At 43.5% G+C, this 24,521-nt stretch overlaps 1 protein-coding gene across 3 annotated transcripts in view; it reads left to right on the top strand.

The window, feature by feature from the left end:
* The first annotated feature begins 470 nt into the window (after positions 1–470).
* Positions 471–24,521, top strand: part of LOC137563468 (cadherin-related family member 5-like) — a 64,439-nt gene continuing 40,388 nt past the window's right edge. For all 3 annotated transcript variants that reach the window (XM_068275933.1, XM_068275932.1, XM_068275931.1), the window contains exons 1-4: positions 471–659; positions 15,216–15,319; positions 16,628–16,836; positions 21,643–21,702. In XM_068275933.1, coding sequence (XP_068132034.1) covers positions 15,259–15,319; positions 16,628–16,836; positions 21,643–21,702 — 330 coding nt within the window. In that variant the 5' untranslated portion in view covers positions 471–659; positions 15,216–15,258. The remainder of the gene's footprint in view (positions 660–15,215; positions 15,320–16,627; positions 16,837–21,642; positions 21,703–24,521) is intronic.

The following is a 24,521-nucleotide window of genomic DNA, read 5'->3' as shown; positions in this document are numbered from 1 at the left end:
TGCTTTTTATTTGGTGGAAATCGGCCCAGCAGGGCCTGAGCGGCAGCCTCTGGCGGTGTTGGACGAGCTGAGCTCGTCCAGACCGCTCAGCAGGTTAACAAACCAATGAGGAAGCTTAAGAGATCAGTCTGTTTAATCTCAGCTCCAGTTTGCCAGTATGCCTTATTACCTCTGCTCCAGTCAGTGAAATAACTGAATATCTAGACACAGTGTTTCCACTGTAAATATACTCTGTTTCTTTCCCCTGGATTTGCTTCAGGAGTGCCTTGTGACTGAAGCACACATAACAGAATTTTATTAACCATGTGTTCAATGATATAAATTCACAATGTCCTCTAAGTCATTTTTTTCAGTAGGCTTAAAAGTTTACTTTCTCTAACATTCTCTTTATCCATCGTATCCTACGTAGCCTGTGCCCTCCTCCTCTACCTAGCAGATGCTCTTCCCTCCCACATTGGTATTACTATAAGCCCTCTGATGAGCTCGGAGTCTCCTTTCCACTGTTTCCCCTTTCCAGGCCAGCAGCTCTGGAGAAAGGCCTAGGTCAACTCTATTCCAGCATGGGGAAATTAACTCTGTAGCCACACTGGGCCATGCCAGGACTACGGAGAAACCACCACACTCACACAGGACATTAGAAAATATCAGCGTCTGAGCAGGTTAAGTATCTAATGAGCTTATTTGCAACAACCGGAACTGATGAGTTATGTGTGCAGTTAGCTGCACATACATATCTTCATACAGAGAGAAGGGGGGGTACTTTTTGTATTGCAACTGTGCATGCTTTGATAATATATGCTTCACTTAAAAAAAAGTAGGTTTTGATTGATACTATCAGGAGTCAGTGTAGCACAATGTAGTAACTATGTTCACAATGACATTGCAGTCTATATTGTCTCTATGATTCCCACATCCCTGCCAGCAAAAGCTGTACATTCTCTGATAGGGCACAGGTAAAGATGTTATAGACACATGATGGGATAAAGCTGCTATGCATTAATGTTAATAAAAGCGTAAGGACAGCATAAAAAGATTGGATTATCATTTACAAAACCTAGTATCCTCAGTATAACAGAATATTCCACAGTGCACTACCCACAACACAGCAAATCTCTGCTTTACAGCTCAAATCTAGAGAAAGTGCAATCTGTTTTGTAGGAATCATTCTGTATGCATTGTTCATGTTGTCCATAAAAGGGCAGGCCATTCACCACGGATCTAGTCCATCCTTCCAATAGCTCTCTGAAAGCTGAATCTTGTTTTGTTCCCTATCTAATCTCATCTACCATCATTCCATACCATACTGGAACACACTATCACTATACTTACTTTGCTTATAGGAAGCTACTCTTTACATGCAGGTTGCCAGCTAAAGCTATGTACACACTCCTATTCTCCTAATGATTGTCACTCAGAATAATCTTTTCTACAAATGGATTTCTTAAAATGTTGTCAGTGGCACCAGGGGCCACTTTTACTCACTTTAGATTGTATACTGACTCGCTGTCTTGTAATATGTGACCTGTCTCTGTACTATTGTATAATGTTGTGATGTTTCCCCTAGTTTTTATACAGCACAGTGTAATATGCTAGTGCTTTATAAATAAAACTAATAATAATTTCCAAAGGACTTCTTACTTGGGGCTTTAGCCTCCCTGTTGTCCACACAAAGCAATATGATCAACCCTAATCACAGTTTAACAGGAAGGCTGAGTTCCTTGAAGATCCCCATACATATTCCTTACACTCCTCTGATCAGTTCACTTTAGAACATTTAAAAAAAACAACCTTAAAATAGTTCTGAATATTCTTGTGGACATCATCTTTGCAGGGCATGTTCTATACTTTTTGCTGCCTGAGGCAACTTTGTGAGGTTGTGCCCCCACATCCCCCCCGAATTGGAATGATCACACAACACCAACTAGCACCACACGTTATAGTTGCACTGAACCCCCCCAAAAAACTCCCTCAGTATAGGTAGGTAGCCAGGTATAGGTGCCCCCAGTATTGGTAGCTAGGTACAGTTGCCCCCAGTATAGGTTGGCCAGGCACTCTCTTTACTTCCTGTTTCTGCCTGGTGCTGCCCCCAGAATTTTGCCGCCTGAGGAAGTCGCCCTTCACTTTGCGATCATGGGCGGACTGGGCCTGCATCTTTGTAGTGCACTGCACTATACTAACAGTAGGGCTTCTGGAATGCATTTATGTTGCCTTCCTTCCCAACCATCTACTGGCGACATGACCACAATTGCTTATTGTTGACTTGTAGCTGCTAGATGAATGCTGGTTGTTAGCTGGTTGGAGTAGTTCTGCTGGCCATGCTGTGGTAATAGAAGGGGTACACTCACAGTTACTCCTTGTAGTGATCGTGCAAAAATAGGAAGTATGGCCATGTTTATTTTCTTAGCAACTTCTGCAGGAAAATACATACACAACAGATGAGCAGAGGTGCAACACTATCTTCTTTTAATTATACATATATTCAGGTAAAAAAATATTTTTCTAATTTGTCTAGAGTTCCTTTTTAGGGGTTTAAAAAACTTCACGTTCCATTTCTTTTATGTGGTGCAACATCCAATCAAATGTCTTCATCTTTTAACTCAACCCTGTCATGTATAAATGATGGCTAACTAAATTACCCAACAAAAACCTTCCTATCAGCACACCAAAAATACTGCTACAGCTTTCTGGTAAAAGCAGTAACAAATATGGATCTCTACAGAAGCTGAAGATTTGTGAAGATTTTCAGAGCACAGGGAAAGGGTCTGGCAAGTACAATATAGAGCTTGTATAGCATTATTGTAACGCATCAAGGGAGATCTTGATGCTATATTAAATAGTAATTACAATGCACTATAGTCTGCTTGTAGTACCTGCACTTAAAATTAACCTGTATCAAGAGACATATATAGAGGCTGCCATATTACTTACATTTAACCACTTAACGACCGCCTAAGGCGGCAGGTCGTAAGTGGTTTTACATGGAAACCATGTCAGTTCACGGAGGGTGTCTCCGTGAACAGCCTGCGAGCCTCCGATCGCGGCTTGCAGGCTAAATGTAAACACGCGGGGAAGAAATCCCCGGTGTTTACGTTGCATGGCGCTGATTGGCCGGGGATCGCCGGCATCTGATAGGCTGAAGCCTATCAGAGGTGATGCAGGACGGATCGCCGTCCTGTGCCGCCCATGGGAAGGAGGGGTGGGAGAGAAAGAGAGGGGAAATATCGCTGCGGAGGGGGGCTTTGAGGAGCCCCCCGCTACACGCAGTTAGCCGGCGGCGATCAGACCCCCCCAGCAGGACATCCCCCTAGTGGGGAAAAAAGGGGGGAAGTCTGGTCGCCCTGGCTACAACACGATCTGTGCTGGGGGCTGGAGAGCCCACGCCGCACACATCAAAGAAAACAAGCCCGGTCCTTATGTGGTTAAAGAGGCACTTAACCACCCTGGCGTTCTGATTAAATCGCCAGGGTGGCTGCGGGAGGGTTTTTTTTAAATTAAAAAAAAACTATTTCATGCAGCCAACTGAAAGTTGGCTGCATGAAAGCCCACTAGAGGGCGCTCCGGAGGCGATCTTCCGATCGCCTCCGGCGGCAAGGAATAACACGTAAGGCCGCAATGAACGGCCCTCCGTGTTTCGCTTCCCTCGTCGCCATGGCGACGAGCGGAGTGACGTCATGGACGTCAGCCGACGTCCTGACGTCAGCCGCCTCCGATCCAGCCCTTAGCGCTGGCCGGAACGGTTTGTTCCGGCTACGCTGGGCTCGGGCGGCTGGGGGGACCCTCTTTCGCCGCTGCACGCGGCGGATCGCCGCTGCACGCGGCGGATCGCCGCGCTGCAGCGGCGATCAGGCAGCACACGCGGCTGGCAAAGTGCCGGCTGCGTGTGCTGCTTTTTATTTGGTGGAAATCGGCCCAGCAGGGCCTGAGCGGCAGCCTCTGGCGGTGTTGGACGAGCTGAGCTCGTCCAGACCGCTCAGCAGGTTAAGTCTAGAAAAAAAAAAAAACAGTTTTACTCACTTGGAGCTTCTACCAGTCCCCTGCAGCCGTTCTGTGCCCTCACAGTCACTCATGGAACCTCCTGTCCCTCGCCACCAGCTACTTTAATTTTGCCAACAGGCATGGCCACGCGCAGCCCTCTACGCGTTCCCATCTGCAATAGCGTCCTGCGACGGGAACGCGTAGAAGGAGACGCGTTGCCAGGCCTGCCCAGGCGCAGTAAGCCTGTCGACCCAAAACGAAAGTAGCTGGCATCGGGAGACAGGAGGATCCGAGAGTGACTGCGAGGGCACGGGGTTGCTGCAGGGGGCTGGTAGAAGCCCCAGGTGAATAAAACTGACTTTTTTGCTTAGGCTTAAGTATCACTTTAACCAATACCAGTTGCCTGGCAGTCCTGCTGACCATTTTGCATCTGTAATGTCGGAATTACTCACCTGAAAAACATCTAAATTGTATGCTAATTCAGGGACTATGGCTAAACTGGTATTGCTTTAAAAGGAAATAAATATGGCAGCCTCCATATCCCTCTCACGTCAGGTTCTCTTTAAGCAACAGCATCAGTTTACAAATGCTGACAATATGGACAGATAAGGCTTGGTTCACAGTGGCACATTGCGGGGTGTAGCCAGCAAGAGCAGGATTGCGCCACAACAGAGAGGAAAAGTCACACTGTGCGATAGGATGTTGGTTACGCTGTAGCATGAACAAAGTCAGAGAATCTGTGTCAGATTGGCTGACTATTGGATACAGAGGTTTTGTTTTGCACTGAACAGAGCCATGCAGAACAGTGATTTTGATCAGATTTTATCTGATGTGTTCTCCTACTAGAATTAAGGTGGCCATACACTGGTCGATTTGCCATCAGATTCGACCAACAGATAGATCCCTCTCTGATCGAATCTGATCAGAGAGGGATCGTATGGCCACCTTTACTGCAAACAGATTGTGAATCGATTTCAGCCTGAAACCGATCACAATCTGTGGAGCTGCCGCTGCTGCCGCCCCTGCCGCCCCCCGCATACATTACCTGTTCCGGCTGGCGCGAGTCCCCTGGTCCGCCACTGTCTTCTTCTCCGCTCCGGGCTCCAGACCGTTCCTGCAGCTACTGAACTTCCTGTCCAGGGGAAGTTTAAACAGTATAGGGCGCTCTACTGTTTAAACTTCCTGCCAGGACAGGAAGTTCTGTAGCTGCAGGAACGGTCTGGAGCCTGGAGCGGAGAAGAAGACAGCGGCGGACCAGGGGACTCGCGCCGGCCGGAACAGATAATTTATACCCGGTGTATTGCATCGGTCGTCGGGCATTCGAACGCAGCTATCGACGCACTCCCGACTCGCCAGCGATCGAGAGAAATCTTCCGCACGGACGGATCGACGGGAATCGACGGGAACGATCGATTTCGAACGGAAATCGATCGTTCTGTTAGCGGTGTGCGCCGCGATTTCACAGCCGATTCGATCACTGTGATCGAATCTGCCATATATCGGCGGGAAAATCGTTAGGTGTATGGGCCCCTTAAGATGGTGTAGAGTTGGGCATCAGTTGACACCTCCCATTCCAATCTTCATTCAGACCAGGAAGTATCAATTTTTACCCGACCAACATAGCTCACTGCACAAAAAAACATTTCAGGGAATATTGGCAATATTGATGGTCATGTCTAGAACTCATGGATAAACATGTGATTTGTTTGATCATCTGATCAGCTGAGCACAGACATAGAATTGTTGACAAATCCCAGTGCAAATTGTTTGATCAGTCAACAATAGTAACGGCCATGTGTAGGAAAACTCATGGAGAAGCATGTGATTTGTTTGATCAGCTGATAGATTTGAAAGCTCTGAATGGCTGCGATCACATCCTGCTTTAGCACATGATGATAATTGACAAATCAGAGACTTACATATCTATCTTCTGACCAAACTGATCACATGCTTCTCCATGAGTTCTCCTAGACATAACCATCACTAGTCCACAACCACATAAGTCTGTATGTTCCATGAACAGCACTATATCCGGAAGCACAGGCTTGCCTATATGATGTATTTACAATGCATATGGGATGCAGTTATTGTGTATTTACTGTACCAGGCAGGCATTGCTGCAGATAGCAGTGCAAGAAAAGCTGTATATTGGCACCATTGGCAGACATAAGACAAAAGTGACCACATGAAACATGCTTCATAAGTTAAAGCGTAAATGTAGGCTGTATACTGCTTCCAAAAGCCTTCAAAATACAAACTGCCCATGTGCCGAAAAACAAAATCTCAGACAAAAATGTTGTTTGTTTTTGGGGGCATGGAGGTTCAGGGCCGGTTCACACTTGGCGCTTTTGCACTTTGCTGATCGCCAGCTTTTGCAGCACTTTGGTGACGATTGCACTGATTCTCGTCCTATTGAATGGGAATCACAAGCGCCAATCGCAGTAAAACACGAGATTTTGCCTGCCAAATCGTGGATGCGTACACAAGTTAGTCTTCAATGTGAACCCATCCTAAAGGAAACTGCTGTCTGGATTTGAACAGACAATTTTCCCACTTCATGTGCGGTGTCAGGCTGTAAGGTGAATACCTTTCAATAGGGGGTACCAATGGCAATAAAAAAAAAAGTCTTCCCTTTCTTTAATGTTTTGGTTGCTGTCCAGGTCCTCCCTGATAATTGGAAATGGAAGAAGGTGGAAATCTTAGTAACTGGCCAAAGGCAACAATAAACCTGACAGATGTTTCAGCCCACCCATACTTTGTCCAACACAAAAATGGCTTGAGGACTTCATCATATTGCACACTGCAACACAAAAACTTTTTTTTTTTAAATATTGTATTGATTATTCATATAAGGCAGCACTGCACTGGGGACAGCTGTGTGACACAGCTGTCCCCTCTGGAGGCAGGGAAGTGACCCATTGTCATAGGCTGAAGCTTATGACAGCTGATCATGCTGATTGGCTGGTGGGGGAGGGAGGGGGGATTGAAAAAATAAACTAAAAATAGGAAAATGTATGAAAAAAAAATGACGATAAATATAAAAAAATAAATAAACAAGGCAGGAGGGATCAGAGCCCACCAACAGAGAGCTGTGTTGGTGGGCAGAAAAGGGGGGGGGGGATCCCTTGTGTGCTGAGTTGGGCGGCCCTGCAGCGAGCCCTTAAAGCTGCAGTGGCCTATTTTGTAAAAAATGGCCTGGTCACTAGGGGGGTTTAAGACCGCGGTCCTCAAGAGGTTAAGGAGGTATAGTGGGGATCCTTGAGTTTGACAGAGGAGTCTTCAAAGAAGCAAAGTAATTATTGATGATAATTAATGAAGGAGATGTAATAAGATATGCTAATATCTCTTGCAACTCATTTGTAATATGCCAGTAATTGTGGACAATTACGATTTAATCATATATGCTAGTTTATAAAATGTCATAGCTGTAACTATTTTGTTTGACCAGGAATATATAGAAGGTGGTGCTGAAACACGGTGAAATGTGGGAGCGGATTTATCTTATATGTTATACAGACAATTTATTTTCCTCTACCTTCGTTAAAATGTGTTTTGTGCATTCAGTATGTTGCTCACTGGCTAATGTGAAGAATAACTTTTCAGGAACGCTTTCATCACATATTTTCTAATTTGCACATTATGAGCTTTGCCATTCAAACCGGCAAACTCTCAGGTTTCCTGAAAATTCCCTTGGCTATTCCTTTATAGCATGTGCAGGGCTGGTGTAGAGATGATCTTGCCACACACTCTGGGTTCCTGTGTGTCACACTCAGTCACCAGAGAGGAGGGGGGTGACAGGTCTACAGCTTTGAAGATGCTAATCCCAAGGATAACAAGTCATTAGTGACAGCAACAATCTGCAGACAGCCTTCCTGAGATAATCATAGAGATGCAGCAGGCAGACTGTACACCTATGGAGAGTCTGTCTATAGACTAGGCATATAGTATGGCTCGCCCACATAAGCCAGAAATTCTGTTATAGCACAGTGTTCAGCTACTCTCTTGCACTGCAAACTAAGGCCTGGCTGGAACCCACAGAAAAGCGCAAAGCGCTATTGCAATCGCTAGCGATTTGTGATGGCGTTTTGCAAGCAATTTTGAGAGCGATTTTCCTGCTCCTGTACAATTCATTAGAATGGAAATGCTCCCAAAATGCTACATGTCCTGCGATTGCGTTTTCCTTAATTGCAATCACTCTAGTGGAATCTGCCCCATCTATTTACATTGGCAGGGCATTTAGGGAAATCGCTAGTGATTGAAAGCGCTCCCTAAATGCTCAAAAAAACACTTTAGTGGGCTCTAGACCTAAGGGTATACACATGAAGGTGTCCAGTCCTGTCAGTTTTTGACAGTTGGCATCAGTTTTGTATGACTTTTCTATGGTTCGCACATAAAAGGTGTACATTTCCGGTCCAGTCCAGTCCTGGACGCTTTGTATTAGTTTTTTTATGGGTGTTTTCACATATAAAAGGTTTACAGTCCCAATCCAGTCAGGTAAAACTGATAGAAAACTGATGCAAAAAAAACTAACAAGACAGGACGGTGTGCGTGAAAAAAGAGCCCGTCTTATTAACAAATTTGGTGCCAGGTATTAACGAAATTTGCCAACCGAGAACCATCGTTGTCAAGCTTTATTAACGATAATTACTGTTGCACAAAAAAACAAGAAATAATACCGAATAAATATTAACGTTAAATGTTGTTACGTTTTTGGTCAATACTGCTTAACCCAACCCTACCCTCACATAGAACCCTCCCCTGGGGGTGCCTAAAACTAACCACTCCCCTAGTGGCGCCTAACCCTAACCACCCTTTTACATATATTAACGATAATACCTTTGAAAACGTAAAATCTGTACTTATTAACTAAATAATATGACAAAATTTATACCGTTTTAAACTTCTAAAACGATAACTACCTCAAAAAGTATGATGTTGTAATGTTATTAACAAAATGTTTTGCGGCGCCCTTTTTTCTGTTTTTTCCGCTGTATTAACGATAATTGCATTAGTCTATGGTGGCGCCCTTTTCGTTCACCCTCAGACGGCGCCCTTTTTTCCTGCTCGCACAAGACGGGATCGGAAATATACAGATTTATGTGCGAACCAAGCCTTAAACCATGGTCCTGTTTTTAGTTTGAAAAACAAATTACTTTGCCCCCTTTCACTTTTAAGATACAAAAAAAAATTTCATAAAAAAATAATAATAATAATAATACAAATGTAAGTTGTTCTTGGCTCAGTTCCTATCTTAGGCCCTTATTCAGTTCATTGATCCTCTAATGCTTTCTCCTATGAAATCATCTTCTATTTAAAATAACTTTTCAGCGAAGCAGTTCATTTTGGCGCCCGGCGCTCAGCACCGAGTGCCGAAGCTGGGCGCAGTCATAGCAGCAATGCTATGCTGCGTAAGAGTAATTCGGGTGTCCGGTGATCGACAGACCCCGAATTACCGTACATCTCCCTCCAGTTGCTAACAGCTTGGAGGATAAATAGTATTTAACACCTCCGGGGAGTTTACTGGCAGCAGGGAGAGCCGTCATTCGACTTGCCCTGCGCTGAACTGACCGGCGCCGGTATGACATTTACCCACGTTTCAGCACTCTGTCATTGAAAAAGTACCAGAAAGTAGGTGAACAAGTACTTATTCTGAGTATTTTCTTTCTTGCTGGTGCCTTAAAATCCATTTTATTGATTAGGTGTGAAAATATCACCTAGGAGAAAACTTTTGAATTGAATATGGGCCTAGGTCTGCAACCCTGAGATTTGACCTACTGTGCAGCAGACATTTTTTGCAGCAGCGCAGCAGACAATTTATTTTGTATTTGTATAGTGCTGCTATCTTCCCTGGCACAAACATATAGTCTTCACACTAACTGCCCCTCAGAGAAGCTCATAATCTAATCCCAACCATAGTCATATGTCCATCATACTGGAATGCCTGGAGGAAAAACATGCTAACAAAAGGAATAGATTGTTTTTGTTGTCGCACGCTTAGTCGTCCTTCCGTTACGGCGTCTCCCCACCACTCAGACACTCCACGCCATTTCCTGGGTCCCGCGGTGGGGAGACGCCGGAACAAACGGATGACTGAGTGCGCGGCGGTCGAGACTGAGAGGTAGTTTACACATTGGAGAGCCCACCGGAGGCCACCGATACGGGGGAGAGCCCAGAAAAACTCATGCTGATGTTTTTATCGTGGAATTTGTAAGTGCAATAAATTTTAGATATCTCTTTTTTAAAACGGTATCATGCTATGGGCAGTTTTTATTTGGAGGCAAAAAGACCCACAAATCAAAGGTGGAAAGAAGGCAGAGAAAAAAGGTGCTTATAAGGTCGCAGAGGTCGGCGGTGGCCCGGGAATAACCCCAAGGCATCACATAGACCTATAGTGGTCTAAGCAAAGGGTGAGTCCTATTCCAATAGTTTGGTGTGGTGGTGGTGAATTATAAGGACCAGCAATCAAGATAAAGGGAACATTGTAACAATACAGCGCAGCAATAGGCTGCATAGAAGTGTGTTGCGCTAAACGCAGAGACTGTGAACATTTTTTGGTGGAAAACTTCAACAGCGCACCATTTTTATTGTGTTGTGAGAGGAATCAGTGTGCGCCTTTAAAACATATTGTGTATTTTTGTATAGACCCTGCTATGGACTGCAGTACATCCCCTGGAGTGGTACAGGGCATCTGTACAATACAGACACATGGTACCACTCTGATATAGTATGAAGTCCACACAATTCCAATGTTGGCTTGTCTGTTGCGATAAAATTCAGGGCAGCAGAAAATAGAATTTAAAAAGTTGCTAAGAACAGTGCAAAAAGCTCATATTCCCAGCTTGTTGATGGTAATAAGCCAAGTTTAAGTTTAGTTAATCTTTATTGTGGAGTTTGAAGTGAATGTGAGGTGATTATGGCACTTTACTCTTTAAATAGATAACTGTCTACTGAAATTGTTCAGATGTAGCTTGCATATCACAAGAAACCATTTCAGAAAAAGAATGTACAGTGCATAGCTATGGACCATTTGCATCAGATTGTTGCCATTGGCTGTGTTTCTATTGGCCAGAATTCTTCTCTCCCATTTTGGTAACCTCTCTGGGACTCTAGTGCAAATCATGGCATTCACTTTGACAGGACATGAGGGATGGTGTAATGGATAGCGGAGATGCCGCCGCAGCGGTGAGCGGCATGGCGGCTGTCTCCGTGTCTCAGCCGGCGGCATCCGCCGCGCAATTGCATGGTGGAGTTTTGCCTGGTCCTTCAGTTGCACATAGACTGAGGGCTACGCGCGCGCCAGGCGACAGGACATTTATGCGAATAGAAGGGGAGTCAGCTGATCGGCCGGTCAGCTGACTCCAGCAGTGCTCCTGATTGTCTGAGTGACTGGGGCGGCGCTGTGGAGCGCTCTCAGTATATATAGGACCTGCCTGTCTGTTGCTCCGCGTCTGCTGTTGCAAATGCTACGTGTTAGCACTCAGACCTTAGTCAGATCCCAAAGTGTGCTAGAACCAGCAGGAGCTGGGGATCCACACTTCAGATTCTGTTGATAACTAAAGTACTAATTGAATTGAATTATTTTTTATGACCTTCTGCTAGCCTTGACTACTCTTCTGCCTACTGATTCTGTTCTTCTGCCTATCTGATCCTGTTGCCGACTCAGCCTGAACACTACTCTGATTTAGCCTTCTGTCTTTGTACCGTATCTCTCCGTTTGTTGCCGAATCTGCTTGTCTGACTATCCTGCCCTCACCAGTGAGCCTAGTCCCTGGTGATGGATTCTCTGTACAGTCTGAATCACCTGCTCCTCAAGGTGATCAGTAGCTGGAGTACAGTCTGAATCACCTGCTCCTCAGGTGACCTGTAGCTGCAGTAAAGTCTTAGGCACCTGCTCCTCAGGTTAACCGTAGCTGCAGTACAGTCTCAATCACCTGTTCCTCAGGTGATTAGGAGCTGCAGTACAGTGTTGATCTCCTGCTCCTCAGGTGATCATCGGCTGCAGTGTAGCTGGGATCACCCGCTCCACAGGTGATCATGCTAGAGTTGGGCCGAACGGTTCGCCTGCGAACGGTTCCATGCGAACTTCCGTGGTTCGCGTTCGCGTCCCGCAGGCGAACGTTTGCGGAAGTTCGGTTCGCCCCATAATGCACCATGGAGGGCCAACTTTGACCCTCTACATCACAGTCAGCAGGCCCAGTGTAGCCAATTAGGCTACACTAGCCCCTGGAGCCCCACCCCCCTTATATAAGGCAGGCAGCGGCGGCCATTATGGTCACTCGTGTGCCTGCATTAGTGAGAGTAGGGCGAGCTGCTGCAGACTGTCTCTCATAGGGAAAGATTAGTTAGGCTTAGCTTGTTCCTGGCTGCATACCTGTTCTGTTCAGTGAGCCCACCATACCTGTTCTGTTCAGTGAGCCCACTGCATACCTGTTCAGTGAACCTGCCACTGCATACCTGTTCTGTGAACCCACCACTGCATACCTGTACTGTGAACCCACCACTGCATACCTGTTCAGTGAACCCACCACTGCATACCTGTTCAGTGAACCCACCACTGCATACCTGTTCAGTGAACCTGCCACTGCATACCTGTTCTGTAAACCCACCACTGCATACCTGTTCTGTGAACCCACCACTGCATACCTGTTCAGTGAACCCACCACTGCATACCTGTTGTGTTCAGTGAACCCGCCACTGAATACCTGTTCTGTTCAGTGGACCCGCCACTGTATACCTGTTCAGTGAACCCGCCACTGCATACCTGTTGTGTTCAGTGAACCTGCCACTGCATACCTGTTCTGTGAACCCGCCACTGCATACCTGTTCTGTTCAGTGGACCCGCCACTGCATACCTGTTGTGTTCAGTGAACCCGCCACTGTATACCTGTTCTGTTCAGTGAACCCGCCACTGCATACCTGTTGTGTTCAGTGAACCCGCCACTGTATACCTGTTCTGTTCAGTGAACCCGCCACTGTATACCTGTTCAGTGAACCCGCCACTGCATACCTGTTGTGTTCAGTGAACCCGCCACTGTATACCTGTTCTGTTCAGTGAACCCGCCACTGTATACCTGTTCAGTGAACCCGCCACTGCATACCTGTTGTGTTCAGTGAACCCGCCACTGTATACCTGTTCTGTTCAGTGAACCCGCCACTGTATACCTGTTCAGTGAACCCACCACTGCATACCTGTTGTGTTCAGTGAACCCGCCACTGTATACCTGTTCTGTTCAGTGAACCCGCCACTGTATACCTGTTCAGTGAACCACCAAAACCTGCACTCTCGCCATGGTGCGCACCAGTCCAGCACGGCCGTCACTACACAAACAGCTGTTTGCGGTGCGTTACACGGTGAGTTTGGTGTGTCAGTGTGAAGCAGTACCTTAATTACACTACCTGATTAATGTATACACATGCAAGATGTTTTAAAGCACTTTAGGCCTGTCATTTAGCATTCAATGTGATTTCTGCCCTTAAAACGCTGCTTTGCGTCAAATCCAGATTTTTCCCGGGGACTTTTGGCGTGTATCCCACTCCGCCATGCCCCTCTCCAGGTGTTAGACCCCTTGAAACATCTTTTCCATCACTTTTGTGGCCAGCAGAATTTTTTTTTTCCAAAGTTCGCCTCCCCATTGAAGTCTATTGCGGTTCGCGAACCTAAAATCGGAGTTCGGCCCAACTCTAAGATCATTATATGCTGTGTTACTGTTGCACCAAACACCTATCTTTACATCTGGTTGTCCTGTGTCTTGCTATACTCACATTATTGGTGATTTTGCAGATCACTACATAATCAGGTGTAGCATCTGTATTATTGGTGATACTGCAGATCACCAATAATCAGAAAATCTGTTCTTGTTGACACCAATCGTTACAGACGGCAATAAAAACCTGACTGGGGTTGTGACCTTTTGTCACTCTACTCCTTTGCCTACACGGTAGATGGTTCTTGGCGGAGGTAAGAATCTAGAGTGTGTAAAGTGCTCCAGATACATCAACAAGAGATCTGGATTGCTGGGTCATCTTGTCCTAACGCAGGCAAAGGCTATTGTTCTCCTCTCTAACTCTCCCACTCTCGACACTCTGTCATGTGCCACACTTTATCTCCCCCTCATAGCAACACAGTGCATGCTAGCCTCCAAGCTAGTGACCCATCTGTACAGAACTTGGCCCAGGTCTCGTGAGGGATTGAGTTGCGATCCCTATGGGTGACAGTAATTGTGCATGTATACACACATTCAGATAGATTTCAGCCATAGTTAAAGGAAAACTTTAAGCCTTCAATGTTATGGGTGGGGGAAGCTATGGTGGTCACACTCATTGTATGATTCTCAGCAGATCGATCTCCTGGCCATGGGCTCACCATGAGGTATGGGGTGTGACTGTTGGGGAGCCCCATCCAAGTTTTTTTGAGTGGTCCCACAAATTGTAGTTACAGCCAGTTATACAAAACATAGGTGGCTGAACTAGGCCTTTACCATACTTAAGGAGGAACTCCAGTGACAATAATGTAATAAAAAAAGTACTTCATTTGTACAATAATTATGTATAAATGATTTAGTCAGTGTTTGCCTATTGTAAAATCTTTCCTCTCCCTGATTTACATTCTGACATTTATCACATGGTGACATTTTTACTGTGGGCAGGTTATGTCAGTGGAAGGAGATGCTGCTTGTTTTTTCAGTTGGAAACAGCTATTATTTCTCACAATGCAAACAGGCTCCCACAGTGTGATGTCAGAACCATGGTCCTGACATCATACTGTGGGAGGGGTGTCACCACAATATCAGCCTTACAGATGTCCCTGATGACCCGTTTGTAAAAAATAAAAGATTTCTCGTGGGAAAGGGGGTATCAGCTACTGATTGGGATGAAATTCAATTCTTGGTTACGGTTTTTCTTTAATATAGGTTGAATAATTGAGGAAAATCCTCCTGAATGTAGACATAGTGATAAAAACCTGAATGAAATGTGGATTGTAAGAAGCAGTAATGGTTCAATCACAACTGTAACACTAAATGCAAGTTCCTTACCATTGCCTTCTGTGGTGGAAATTACATGTGCCGTGTCTAGCTTTGAATTGTCTAGCATTCAGTATCATGGCTAGAGAGTCTGCAAAGGGTACACACTGGTGCCTTTCAAGGACAAAATAACAGGTATCAGACCTGGATCTGTGTGCTGTTGTAGTCAGATATTTATCGCACATTTCTCCTCACTTTAATCTTCTTCTATATTGCCAGGTCTTACAAGCTTTGCGCTGGAGATCATCGGAACACTGTGGCCATGCCTCCACCATCAGAAATTCTATTACTGATGCTTAGCCTTACTTTTCAAATGACTTCAGGTACAGTATGCACAATGTACAGTCTCAGGGATGGGAAAACTAGAAACTGCAGATTTAAAGTCCTACAGAAACAGGACAAGACCAATAAGAGTGTTTACTGATAGCTGAAAACAGATGGAGGGAGGGAGGGAGCGGGGAAAAAAAAGAAAGAAAAAAATATAGTGTAAAAATAATACAAAAAATATTTATTTAAAAAAAACAAAACACTGAGGGAGCGATCAGACCCCACCAACAGAGAGCTCTGTTGGTGGGGTGAAAAGGGGGGGGGGGAATCACTTGTGTGCTGAGTTGTACGGAACTGCAGCTTGGCCTTAAAGCTGCAGTGGCCAATTTCAATAAAAAGGGCCTGGTCCTTAGGAGGGTTAACACTGCGGTCCTCAAGTGGTTAAGCCACCAGTAAGCAAGAAAAAAAACGTTTTCAATTGCAGAGCGCTAAAAAGTTGTTTTAAACAGAAGATTAAATCTCCCAAGAGAAAAAGTAGGAAAAAAAGTAAATTGCATATGACTCACTAACTGACAGGTCAGCCAGCTCCCTACAGCTGGTTAGAGACATTGGAGGTAGGGACATTTATCTGGTACATTATTTTGATCAATCCATAGAATAAGTCAATAGATACAGCATTTACTGATGTGTACTTTGATGACATGATCCATCGAATGGTATCTTCCCGAATACAAAATTACAGCTCTCTACTGCATGAAGTCAATTATTACTGGTTGTCATAATACATATCTTCTATGTCCAAAATATCATTTGACTATTAATAATTTAGGCAGTGAGAAAAAGTAGTACTACTAAACTTGAGCCCCTGCTACCAATTTGCCACAGAGACATATGTATTTCACAATTTTACAGCAGAGGAAGCATTGTATTTTAAAAGGAAGAAGAGCTTCTATGTAATGTATAAGGCAGCAAGAAGCAAAACCAGAAAGTTTCAGTTTCATTTCTTTTCAATGGAAAGTAGAAGCAGAGTGGTTATGTGAACAGGACATTTGCCCTGCTGTGCTGAAGTCTTGGATTCACTTCCCACTAGAGAATGATGTCTGTATGTTTTCATCCAACTAACATGCTCCTAAAGTAGCTGAGCATGTGTGTTTAATGACTGTGATAGGCAGACAAATGACTGGTCAGAACCTTGAATGAACTGTTCTATGTGTTTTTATAAAGTGCTACTTCTTATGGTCAATGTTGTATACATAACGGATATAATGAAACCAAATCTTGTTTCACAATAAAATGCATGCTAAGGTGTGGTAACTACTATGGGTACTTTTTCTAACACTATTTCTGTACCTGCCTGTGTTTAGGGGATCAGTGTTCTGGTGGTAGTGATATTTTCACTGAGATCCTGGAGAACAGCCCAAATGGGACATTTGTGGCTAACCTCAGCATGTTTGGGGACGTAGTGACCAGCACCGTTAAACTCTGCCTCAGTGGTACAGACGCCGACTGGTTTTACCTAGAAGGGAAGAATGTCTGGCTCAATGTATCATCTGGAAAAATATTGGACAGAGAGGTACGGGAAACCACTAATTACTTATGGAGACGAGTATATGAAAGCCAAGAGCTGATGTGTCTAAAGACAGACCATTGTTGGACATTATGTGTAAGACCATGAGCTTAAGGTCGCATTCACAGTGGGACATTATTGTCCTGCGTTATAAAGTCATTATAATGCAGGATAACACACTGTAATGTTAAGCCTATGCAACATTCACAGTGCGACGTTAATGTCGCATTGTAAATGTTGCGTTATAGTAACTCACTGCTTATAATAACAACTTCCTGCTATAGTAAATGATTGTGAGCAGCAGATCAGAGCTTTACAATCCCATCACACTGATCACTTGTTTCTTCAAACTCTCATATGCACAGTCATCACTAGCTATAAGATGGTATATTTACTTCTGTGACATGAAGGCTGGTAAGCTCAGACAGCATTTTTTTTTCAGCCCTGAATTTACACATTTTGGGGAAGCCTCTTAAGTATGCCCTGCTTATTAATACTCCTGTAACATCACTATTCCGGCAAGACTATGTAGGTGCACATAGCAGGAAGCATTGCAACTCTGGAGTAATCACCTGCAGTAATGAGCAAACTGAAACACTCAGTAACCATTATGCTGTCTCTGCAGATACAGAAAAAGTAAGACATCTGAAATAATACTTAAAAAAATCCTTGTAATGTATAAATCTGTTTTGTTTGTTTTATTATTAACAACAGTAGAATATCATGTTAAGTGACAGAATGTAATCCTATTTCTGGGACTGCTTGATGAGTAACAACATACTCACATGACTGACAAAGAAATAATACGCTAGAAAGAAACCTTCAGGAGATTACGGTCAGTGCAAATAAAAATGTACTTCCTATACAGCAGTACTAAACCTTTATTTATATGCTACAACTCCACTATCAACTGCAATTGTTACACCTAGTTTTGGAGTACTTTTGTCCTGATTGAGATACCTTAGTTATCCATGTTTTGGTATATCCAAAGAAACAATAAGATAAGTTAAGGCTTGTACACACGTCTGACTGAAGCCAACAACGGGTCCGTTGGCACCTCCCGCTGGGTGGGTTTTCAGCAGACAGTACAGCGTGTGTACAGTCTGTCGGCGGACTGATAAGGCTGTTTCTGAACGATCCGCCCGGCGGATCGTTCAGAAACAGCCTTATCAGTCCGCCGACAGACTGCACACACGTTGTACTGTCTGCTGAAAACCCGCCCAGCGGGAGGTGCCGACGGACCCGTCGTTGGCTTCAGTCAGACGTGTGTACGAGCCTTTAGGGTTAGTCCTATTGGTCCAGACATTTTCCATAGTTTTGAGGTTGTTCAGATTTTATAATAACTTTTACTTGATGATTCCCCTGTACTGCGATAATAATTTGCAGTCCAGGAATTAATTTCGGCAGCCCCGATAGAAGGTGTCTGAACTTAGTGAACTCTAGATGAATGTGGGATGTATAGTCAATAACTGTAAAAAAGATGAGTTCTTGATCGCAGCCTTGAAGCTACGGTAGATACCCGTAACCTAGGATCGATTGATGTGGAGGTTGGGGGAATATTCTTGTTTTCTAAGTTAATTTAATGTTTTAACACTGTAACTTTAATTTCACTGTTAGTTATGCTGTATTGGATAGGGGAGAGGGCACCTATTCACACCGGAAAGGCCATTTCTCGCAATGGGCGTGTGTTTTACGCAGCAACTGGTTTGTCAGTGGCCGATCGGCTTTGGCTCTAATGTGGCTGCGTGCACATTGCGCATGGAATATGGGACGCTAAATTCTGCTTCCCTGTTGGGCAGGATGGCTATGTTGCCATAGTTACAGTGGTGGATTGCGTTCCACCTCTTCGGACGTGTGATGGACGCCGTTCCCGTCTCCATGACAGCAGGGTCTAGTTTCACAGGAAGTGACGTCTCCAGAATATAGTATATGTTATACTAATTATGTTATAGTATCACACCGCTGTTGCACCTGAATTGTATCTGAGTGTTTGCTGCTGCTATGAATACAGACTGTCATATCACTATAATAAATCTCTGGGACGGAAGTGGCACGTTTGTACTATTTTCTGTGCTTGAGCAATAAGATAAGTTCACCTAGAAGATATTTAGTGCTAGAAGATATTTTATCATTCCATTGAGTAATTCCTTAAAGAGAATCTGTATTGTTAAAATCGCACAAAAGTAAACATACCAGTGCATTAGGGGACATCTCCTATTACCCTCTGTCACAATTTCGCCGCTCCCCGCCGCATTAAAAGTGGTTAAAAACAGTTTTAAAAAGTTTGTTTATAAACAAACAAAATGGCCACCAAAACAGGAAGTAGGTTGATGTACAGTATGTCCACACATAGAAAATACATCCATACACAAGCAGGCTGTATACAGCCTTCCTTTTGAATCTCCAGAGATCATTTGTGTGTTTCTTTCCCCCTGTTCTCATGCACTGAAGTTTCAGGCTGCTCGTTTCTTCCTGCAAACAGCTTTGCCCTTGTCTGTAATTCTTCAGTATGTGAAAGCCCAGCCAGCTCAGAGGACGATTTATCCAGCTTGTAAAAGATAAGAGAGAAGAGAGAAGCTGCTCTAATCCTAAATAACACACAGGCAGTGTGCATAGAGGGGCCTGGAAGGGGGAGTTCATAGCAGAACCACAACACTGAAGAACTTGGCAGCCTTCCAGACACAGGCGGACAAGTCTGACAGGGGAAAGATACATTGATTTATTACAGAGACTGTGATAGTACAAAGTGCTGCAGTAAGCCAGAACACATTAGAATAGCTTTTGGAACTTGTAGGATGATAAAAAACAGGATGCAATTTTTGTTACGGAGTCTCTTTAAGTTCCAATGAAAGGAGGTGATGCCTAGGCATTTTATAAGAACTTTTAGAACAACATTTTATAATCCACTTACTTCAACCAACACTCTCTAACTGATGCTATAAAGCAGCAAATTAGCCTTCTTGGGCTATATGTGACATATTCATATTAGACACAAAGGGCTTGATTCACTAACAGGCGCAAAGTGTTAGAGCCGGAGTAAAAAAGAGTTTTCCGGTGCTAAGCCGATTAGTGTGCCTTATTTGAGGGTTAGTGTGCCTTATCTGAGTTAGTGTGCCTTATCTGAGGTTAGTGTGCCTTATCTGGGTTAGTGTACCTTATCTGAGTTAGTATGCCTTATCTGAACTTAGTGCCCCTTAAGTAGCCTTGTGCACACTAAAAGATGCACAGAGCTACATCACGCACTGCACCACGCACAGCGACTTTAAAGTGGATCCGAGGTGAACTTTTACACATTGCATAATTGTGTTCCTTTCCTATTGTTTATAGGGCATTCCTCAAGCTAAATACTTTTTTGTTTTTGTTTTAATACTCTAATTTCCTATAAACTAAATAAACCACGCCCACAGGTTTTCAGAGAGCCTTGGCAGTAGCAAGGGCTCATGGGAGCTCAGTCTGGGCAGGGGGAGGAGGAGATGTTACTAGCCATTGATTTCAGAGGCAGAGGGGAGGAGGGAGGAGGAGGAGGGGTGATTAGGTTTTTTTCACAGTCTGAGTGCTGATGGTGCAGATAAGCCTGCCTCTGTATAATGTTTACAAACAACATGGCTGCTGTAATTGTATCACAGGAAGAAATAATCATTTTCTATTAAATCTGTTTGCAGCTAGATTTGCTGTGTAAACTATCTAAACTTTAGATAAGATATATAGACAAGTTACTTGTTATAGTTCGTTTTTCATCTCGGATCCACTTTAAGGTCGCATCATGTACAGTATAGCGGGTGCGGTGTGATCGTCGCAGTGCGCGATCGGTGCAGTGCATGATTTAGCTTTGTGCATCTTTTAGTGTGCACAAAAGCTACTTAAGTGGCACTAAGTTCAGATAAGGCACACTAACTCAGATAAGGCACACTAACCTCAGATAAGGTTAGTGCTGTAGTTTGTGCCCACTAAGTGATAAGGCACACTAACCGGTTAGTGCCGGTTAGGGAATCAAGCCCATAAGTGTACAGGAGATCTACCTACATAGACAAGTAAAGGTAGCATGAAATTGGTCACATTGTCGGTCGGGCATGCACTTGGCGGTGCCAACTTTCATCCAATTCCAATTATAATATTCTAATCGGATGGTTGATCGGCCGCCAAGTCGCCTGATGTATGGCCCCTTTAAAGAAAACCTGTAACAGAAAAATGTGCCCCTGGGGGTACTTACCTTAGGATGGGGAAGCCTCAAGATCCTATCGAGGCTTCCCCTGTCCTCCGCTGTCCCATGGTGGTCTCGCTCCGAACGGTGAGCATGTAAATATTTACCTTTCCGGGGTCTCCTGGCTCGGTATCAGGCGAAAATTTCCAATCCCAGTCGCGTCCGCTCTACTGTGCAGGCGCAAGTCGCCTGCACAGTAGAGCGGACTCAATTGGGATTGGCTATTTCTGCCTTAACCCACTGGGGAGCCACTACAGCGCCTGCGCTAGAGCCGGGGGAAGGTAAATATTGCAGGTGCTACTGGGCTTGCGCCACAGCACAAATAGTCTGCTGTGCTTTCGGAGGGACTCAGCAAGACACCAAGGGGCGGAGGAGGACAGGGGAAGTCTCGATAGGATACTGAGGCTTACACGCTTCCTTTAGGCCTCCTCTACTCCTGCCCTGAGCCCTGTCGCGTCCTGTAGCTGTTTAGTTGATTGGCCCAATAGAATGTCTGTCAAGTGAGTAAAGAACTAGTCTGGCTGTAGTAGCAATCTCTAATGACAGTAAATAATTGAATCAGTGAACTAATGCAGGTACATGTTGGTAAAAATCTTGTACTTTGTTTGCAGGCTCTAAGCTCCTCAGTTCTCCTGGTCACTTTATCCTGCTCTGAAGAAGGATTTACCACGGTAACCCAACACATCCATATATTATTTCTGAATACTTGTATGCATGCCAGCATTGTTTAGAGCAAAGCTGTTCCACATTACATATACAGTACATTCCTACATTCCTATTGTGTTGAACTGCATTGTTATGCTTTTTTGTCACTGTGAAGTATTTGACTAAATAATGAATTACAAATTTGCAGTTTATATTTGTTAGTGTTAGTGAAACATAATGTCCTGAAGCCAGGGAGGTACTGAGTAATGGCATTATAGTGCAGATACCACACTGCTGACTCATTCTGCTTTTTTACATATTATATAGTCACCCAATGTTACAATGTAAGGGATGGAACAGTGGGCTTCCATGGATGGTACAAGGCATATAGCAGTGGAGTAGCAATAGGGGGTGCAGGGGTAGCGACCGCATCAGGGCCCTTGGGCTAGAGGGGCCCCAAGGGTTCCACCCCTCAAACACAGTATTAGCTCTTTAATGGTCCTGTGCTGATAATATTCACTTCTATAGATGCTTTGAATAGTAGTGATCATTCACACACTGTTCCCCATCCCCTTCTTGCACCTCTGACACTGTGGTTGTCCTTGATTGGTTTTGGTGCGCCGTATCAATTGCTATCTATAACATGCTGGGGGGCAATGCTAAACTGACACTGGGGCCCATAGCTTCTTAGCTACGCCACTGGCATATAGAAAAATGCAACTGTTATTAATCACACAAAGCCAGAGCAGGATTATCCACCGGGCAACCTAGGCAGGTGCCTGGGGCCTAGTGGGTGTCAAGGGGCCCACCTGCCATCTTCTCTGACCTCTCTCCACTTAAGCTTACCAAAAAACCCACAATGGGGCTCCAAATCTAGTACCTTGCCTAGGGCCCCATTACATCTTAATCCATCTCAGCACAAGGTGGCAACACACCATACAATTTTTATTAAATATCTGTTCAATTCAAGAATAGCAATCATTTTTTCTGTCTGATTGGAACAAAATCTGACCCATGTACCACACATCTATGTTCAATGTTTCCCCAATCATGAATAAAATAATTGAAAGCTCAGAAAAAAATTGATTGGAACTGTACACTAAGTAATTGACAATCCATCACACACCATACAATTCTTGATAAAGTTGGTCTGAAATTTCCAACATGTAAAATCTCCAAAAATAAAAAACAAATTGGAAATTCGATCGGATTTATCGATCGAAAACAAAGAAAAGCTATCGATTTTTTGGGACTACTGATCAAAATTATCGAATTGGTGAAAAATTGTATGGTGTGTGGCCACCTTGACAGTTCTTCGCCTGGGTGGGAGTTAAGCAGGCCGTACTTATATTGTCAGAATTCTAGCGGTTTTATTTATGTAGGAAAAGCTGTCATATGTGTATGTTTTAAGTTTTAATGTTCTATGCAAAATTTCATTGTAAACTGTAAAGTTAGAGTACTTCTTTAATATATTGCTCTGAGACATCTCAGCATATTCCAGGCAGTGAAACTAATAATTGGATTATTTTAGTTCAGAAGCCAAAACGTTCTTGTTTGTTAGAAGCATCTTTCAAATGTCAAGGTCAAGATAAGAGTACTGTGTAACGTCTGACTGGAAACAAGTTTAAAACTTGCATTACTGCAGCAGACATATATATATATATATATATATATATATATATATATATATACACATTAGCTCAGTTATTACACATAAATATTATTAATCTAAATATTAATAATCAATACAGTCCTTCCAAAGAAAGAAATAATTATTGTTAAACCCTATATAATAGAATCTATTACTTTGACATACAGGTAAATGGTGGATTCTGCAGTGAAAGTTTCAAAACACATTAGAAGCGTTCCACATGAATGTTTGGGTTAGGAGGTCTTATCAAAAATTCTGGAATGTCAATAGGTTTTTTCTATTGTCCCATATTTAGGACAATTATGTCAACTGGCAGTTTCATAGTCTTATAATTAATATTATTAATACTGCTTGTTATTTACATGATGAAATACTGACATCTGCCAGTTGAAAACATTATATTTATATCTTCTTAAGCAAGGCAAATATATAGAACATGATTTTATATTATTACATTTTAATGTGCAGTTATATCTTATATGATTAATTGTTTTAAGAAGAATTATATAATAAGCTTTATATTTAAATAAGTATATTAGAAGCCCTGTAGGTTTCAATAAGCCCTAGTATCAACCTGACCAATCTTATGTCTGGGAAAGAACAGACACATTTCAAACTAATTAGCAGAAGGACACATTATCAGAAATGCGTCATGAATGACATTGTTTAGTCTCGATGTCTGGGGCAAAAAAGTCAACCAGCAGACAAGATGGTTGATGACATCCATTTTTAATCAACTGCGTCAGAAATGACCTAATCAGAATTTCTAAACAATAATATTATGATTTAGGTATTCAAAACATGATAAAGCATTGGCACACGGAAGTTTTAGCCAATTAGAACCTGGGATTCAGGGAAATTCCAGATTAGGCAGCCATATTGCATCCAATCACTATAAAAGTAGGAGCTGAAAGCTCATAGTTTGCAGAACCCCAACAATCTCCTGAGAAGACACACGAGGCAGAAGCTACCTTCCCACACGTGGTTCTAGATGCTGAAGAGATGACAGAGAAGGGGTAATATGCTTAATATTCTGTTGATTTACTTTATTAATTTTTCAGCATTAAGTTTTGTTAAGATGTTAGCAAGAAGTTTTTTTAGAAGCTATTTTTTAAGCCATTTCTTTAAAGGGGAACTGAAGAGAGAGGTATATGGAGACTGTCATGTTTATTTCCTTTTAATCAATACCAGTTG

This window comes from Hyperolius riggenbachi, chromosome 3 (genome assembly GCF_040937935.1).
Source record: "Hyperolius riggenbachi isolate aHypRig1 chromosome 3, aHypRig1.pri, whole genome shotgun sequence".
NCBI lineage: Eukaryota > Metazoa > Chordata > Amphibia > Anura > Hyperoliidae > Hyperolius > Hyperolius riggenbachi.
Note: the sequence above shows the minus strand (reverse complement) of the source record. Positions and strands in the feature narration are given on the sequence as shown.